Source organism: Abramis brama (genome assembly GCF_963993115.1).
Source record: "Abramis brama genome assembly, chromosome: 5".
In the NCBI taxonomy this organism is placed as follows: Eukaryota; Metazoa; Chordata; class Actinopteri; order Cypriniformes; family Leuciscidae; genus Abramis; species Abramis brama.
In genome coordinates, this window is record NC_139967.1 from 4,193,745 (window position 1) to 4,199,744 (window position 6,000).

The 6,000-nt window shown below is 38.2% G+C and overlaps 1 protein-coding gene across 2 annotated transcripts in view; it reads right to left on the reverse strand.

The window, feature by feature from the left end:
• The window catches only part of LOC311083238 (ras-specific guanine nucleotide-releasing factor RalGPS1), a 140,752-nt gene that overhangs the window by 95,748 nt on the left and 39,004 nt on the right, over window positions 1-6,000 (reverse strand). For both annotated transcript variants that reach the window (XM_084114633.1, XM_084114634.1), the window contains exon 5: window positions 5,866-5,949. In XM_084114633.1, coding sequence (XP_083970759.1) covers window positions 5,866-5,949 — 84 coding nt within the window. The remainder of the gene's footprint in view (window positions 1-5,865; window positions 5,950-6,000) is intronic.

The window sequence follows — 6,000 nt, forward strand, 5'->3', positions numbered from 1 at the left end:
CATTAACCTGCCCTTCAATTCATCAGGGCTCAATTCTTTTCTATTGGCCCAGTCAGACCAGTTCAGATTTTTACTTGCCTCATCAAAATGCACAAAAAGTTATTGTTTGTGTTGCTTTACGTTCATTTAAACACATTTAACTCCTTTAACTGTGCTTGTGAGGATACTCAACAAAACTGGCATTTGGGCATAATTTAGTGTGTTTTTGTCAGTTCAAGTGCCGTCTGAAGTGGCTTTCTGTGCGCACGAGTGTGAGATTCACAGATGCGCTCCAGTAAAGCACTGCTTTCTCTTTTGAGTCTAGTCGCGTGTGAATGGATTAAAAGTATTTGCATGATTAAGAGCATGGTTATATAATGTAACGCTAGTCAAAGGTTGACAGGGAAAATAAATAAATCGCATGCATTAATACATCAATTTTGACAGCCCTAATATACATTTACATACACACCAGGGTTCCCACACCTTGGTTAACTTCAAATTCAAGGACCTTTCAAGGACTTTCCAGGTCCAATTCCCTCAAATTCAAGGACTTAATGTGGGAACAAATTTGTTGTGTCGAACAACAAACACTGAGGTTCCATAGTAGTAGTTTTGTGCGCGCGTGAACGTCATGGCAACGTTCAACACAAAGCACCTCACGCGGGAAACACTTAACGTAACACGTAAATGCGCAGCTAACGTAAATCAAGCAAGCTAGTGTGCATAGGCCACGAAGTGTTGGCGAAATAACACATTAGCGGACCGGAGGGAATAATATAGAACTTTTTTCCAGAAAAATAAATAAACAAAATAAATTCAAGCACTTTCAAGGAACTGTATCTATTATGTTCATTTTCAAAAAATTTCCAGGGCCTTGAATTGTTTTGTTTTTTTCAGATTCACAAACTTTGGAGGATTTCAAGGACCCACATATATACATGTGTTTTTCTATAATAAAAAAAAAAAATAGGACTACTAATACAAGAACTGGGCTCAATTTACAGTTCATCAAACAACAGGCATTGTTTAAAGCAAGACACAATCTTGGGTGGCCAAGAAAAGGGTCTCAAAGCCGCTCCATCTTTCCGAAGGTCTGGAAGCCAGATCATCATGTTCGGCTTTATAATGTCATAAAACCAAAGACACTGGCAACCAGGATAGAAGGAATTCGGTGAGATTGACTTTGAGGAGAATTGTGGAGGATAAGACCATTTCAAAAGGGAAAATTTGCAGCGGGGAACTTGATGCTTTTATGTAATTTCCACACAACCCTGGCTAGAAAACTAGAACAAATCCTCTCATTAAACATATGCCATAAATGTAAAAAGTGGGTCATCAAATGTCTGCTTTGCACTTTTATAGCACTTTCACAAAATTGTGAATATGTAAAATTGGGACAGACCAGTCAATTTAATTATGTTTCAGATTAAAAGAGAAAGATTTAAAATCAAATTAATTCCAGGCTTAATAAGCATGAATGGAAACGCTACAGTGAAACCACAAATTTAGATCAGATTAATTTACGGCCAAAGACTTAGCCTATAAATTAGCTTGAAAACCAAACTTCCTTCTGGTTTTATAATGAATGGCTCCTTGAGCTTTTTAATCCATCAACATCACCAAAACAACATTCTAATCATCAAAATTAATTCCATGAACAAAACTGATTCACAAAAATGTTTCTATGAGGCTTGCCAGGCGAGTTTTACTACAAAAGCTAAAGAATCAAGAACTTTGAGAACAAAACATAAATTGCACACAAACAAAAATGAGCTTATTGGCAAAAATAGTCAAGAAATGGGTGAAGACGACACGTCAACTTGTATGAATTTGACATGGAAAAACTTAAATTATAGTGTATCCAAGTTACTTTTACATGACACAATTCAATACAATTAATAAAAACTGAATTATTACATGCAAAAACAACTTATTTTAAAATATTTTCTGGTGGAGTGATAATATGTGGCGCTTGTGCCCTAAGTCAACAACATGAGAGATGACAAGACGAATGTTGTCTAATATAAGAGTTCACAAGCTCGGCAAACCGCGTATCTCTATTCTTCCTTAAACATGAGCAGAATCAGCAAGCTCAATCTTGAGGTGGACAGAAACACCAGGCTGGATATTTGCCCATGCATGTGCAATTTGTTAACAGTATTTCCAGCACATATTTAAGTTTTAGGCCATAAGGTTGATAATGGTTTTGTGGCACAGTTTGTAGTTTGCTGGCATTACATCAACTACCGCCCAGCCAAAAATACACTTTATATCCACAGCATTCTAGCGCAGTGAACTCTGTCAGCACACACTTCACATCTGGAATACTAAAGGAATATATAAATGGATAAGTGAAGCATTTGACTGGGATAACAACTGGGGATGAATAATATTTCCATCAGATCATTATCAGTCAATATCAGAGATATTATAATATTTTTATTTTATTATGTGCTTCAGTCAGATATCAGGTCATGATTGCAAGCTGATTTAATTGATTAAACGATTTGATTTACTGATTAAAAAAGAACAACTACACGTGTGTGTGTGGGTGTGTGTGTGCATGTATGTGTGTGTGTGTATATATATATACAGTGAGGAAAATAAGTATTTGAACACCCTGCTATTTTGCAAGTTCTCCCACTTAGAAATCATGGAGGGGTCTGAAATTGTCATCGTAGGTGCATGTCCACTGTGAGAGATTTCTGGAAAAATCCAGAAATCACAATGTATGATTTTTTAACTATTTATTTGTATGATACAGCTGCAAATAAGTATTTGAACACCTGAGAAAATCAATGTTAATATTTGGTACAGTAGCCTTTGTTTGCAATTACAGAGGTCAAACGTTTCCTGTAGTTTTTCACCAGGTTTGCACACACTGCAGGAGGGATTTTGGCCCACTCCTCCACACAGATCTTCTCTAGATCAGTCAGGTTTCTGGGCTGTCGCTGAGAAACACGGAGTTTGAGCTCCCTCCAAAGATTCTCTATTGGGTTTAGGTCTGGAGACTGGCTAGGCCACGCCAAAACCTTGATATGCTTCTTACAGAGCCACTCCTTGGTTATCCTGGCTGTGTGCTTCGGGTCATTGTCATGTTGGAAGACCCAGCCTCGACCCATCTTCAATGCTCTAACTGAGGGAAGGAGGTTGTTCCCCAAAATCTCGCAATACATGGCCCCGGTCATCCTCTCCTTAATAAAGTGCAGTCGCCCTGTCCCATGTGCAGAAAAACACCCCCAAAGCATGATGCTTTCACCCCCATGCTTCACAGTAGGGATGGTGTTCTTGGGATGGTACTCATCATTCTTCTTCCTCCAAACACGTTTAGTGGAATTATGACCAAAAAGTTATATTTTGGTCTCATCTGACCACATGACTTTCTCCCATGACTCCTCTGGATCATCCAAATGGTCATTGGCAAACTTAAGACGGGCCTTGACATGTGCTGGTTTAAGCAGGGGAACCTTCCGTGCCATGCATGATTTCAAACCATGACGTCTTAGTGTATTACCAACAGTAGCCTTGGAAACGGTGGTCCCAGCTCTTTTCAGGTCATTGACCAGCTCCTCCCGTGTAGTTCTGGGCTAATTTCTCACCTTTCTTAGGATCATTGAGACCCCACGAGGTGAGATCTTGCATGGAGCCCCAGTCCGAGGGAGATTGACAGTCATGTTTAGCTTCTTCCATTTTCTAATGATTGCTCCAACAGTGGACCTTTTTTCACCAAGCTGCTTGGCAATTTCCCCGTAGCCCTTTCCATCCTTGTGGAGGTGTACAATTTTGTCTCTAGTGTCTTTGGACAGCTCTTTGATCTTGGCCATGTTAGTAGTTGGATTCTTACTGATTGTATGGGGTGGCTTTATGCAGCTAACGACCTCAAACAGGTGCATCTAATTTAGGATAATAAATGGAGTGGAGGTGGACATTTTAAAGGCAGACTAACAGGTCTTTGAGGGTCAGAATTCTAGCTGATAGACAGGTGTTCAAATACTTATTTGCAGCTGTATCATACAAATAAATAGTTAAAAAATCATATATTGTGATTTCTGATATTTTTTTTTTTTTGATTATGTCTCTCACAGTGGACATGCACCTACGATGACAATTTCAGACCCCCTCCATGATTTCCAAGTGGGAGAACTTGCAAAATAGCAGGGTGTTCAAATACTTATTTTCCTCACTGTATATATATACACACTCACCTAAAGGATTATTAGGAACACCTGTTCAATTTCTCCTTAATGCAATTATCTAATCAACCAATCACATGGCAGTTGCTTCAATGCATTTAGGGGTGTGGTCCTGGTCAAGACAATCTCCTGAACTCCAAACTGAATGTCAGAATTGGAAAGAAAGGTGATTTAAGCAATTTTGAGCATGGCATGGTTGTTGGTGCCAGACGGGCCGGTCTGAGTATTTCACAATCTGCTCAGTTACTGGGATTTTCACGCATAACCATTTCTAGGGTTTACAAAGAATGGTGTGAAAAGGGAAAAACATCCAGTATGTGGCAGTCCTGTGGGCGAAAATGCCTTGTTGATGCTAGAGGTCAGAGGAGAATGGCCCGACTGATTCAAACTGATAGAAGAGCAACTTTGACTGAAATAACCACTCGTTACAACCGAGGTATGCAGCAAAGCATTTGTGAAGCCACAACACGCACAACCTTGAGGCGGATGGGCTACAACAGCAGAAGACCCCACCGGGTACCACTCATCTCCACTACAATTAGGAAAAAGAGGCTACAATTTGCACGAGCTCACCAAAATTGGACAGTTGAAGACTGGAAAAATGTTGCCTGGTCTGATGAGTCTCGATTTCTGTTGAGACATTCAGATGGTAGAGTCAGAATTTGGCGTAAACAGAATGAGAACATGGATCCATCATGCCTTGTTACCACTGTGCAGGCTGGTGGTGGTGGTGTAATGGTGTGGGGGATGTTTTCTTGGCACACTTTAGGCCCCTTAGTGCCAATTGGGCATCGTTTAAATGCCACGGCCTACCTGAGCATTGTTTCTGACTATGTCCATCCCTTTATGACCATCATGTACCCATCCTCTGATGGCTACTTCCAGCAGGATAATGCACCATGTCACAAAGCTCAAATCATTTCAAATTGGTTTCTTGAACATGACAATGAGTTCACTGTACTAAAATGGCCCCCCACAGTCACCAGATCTCAACCCAATAGAGCATCTTTGGGATGTGGTGGAACGGGAGCTTCGTGCCCTGGATGTGCATCCCACAAATATCCATCAACTGCAAGATGCTATCCTATCAATATGGGCCAACATTTCTAAAGAATGCTTTCAGCACCTTGTTTAATCAATGCCACGTAGAATTAAGGCAGTTCTGAAGGCGAAAGGGGGTCAAACACAGTATTAGTATGGTGTTCCTAATAATCCTTTAGGTGAGTGTATATATATATACAAAATTGTTTATTTTTTAACGTTTGGAATCAGCCATATGTTTTTGTGCACCCCTAGTGATGATGGTGAAATATATATATATATTTTTTTTTTATGTTTTGCAATTTAATTAATTCATCTGATTACTTTTAATGAAATGAAATAGAATAATAAAACAAAACAAAAAACAAAAACAAAAAATAAAACAAAAAAACAAAACAAAACAAAACAAAGTAAAATAAAATAAAATACAAAATAAAATAAAATAAAAAAATAATAAAATAAAATAAAAATAAAATAAAATAATAAAATAAAATAAAATAAAATAAAATAAAATAAAATAAAATAAAATAAAATAAAATAAAATAAAATAAAATAAAATAAAATAAAATAAAATAAAAACAATCACCAAATTCATAAAGCCAAAAAACAAAGACAGAAACTCAGCAAGCATACCACTTGTCCATCTTACCTGGTTGAATCTCCGTGTGAAGGCAACGACATTGGGAGCCAAAATGTGTTTCTCCTTTTTGTTCCAACCACAGCTTGCAAGCTCCTACAACACAACAGATAAAAACTGAGATTAAGAAAGTAAATACAGTAAATT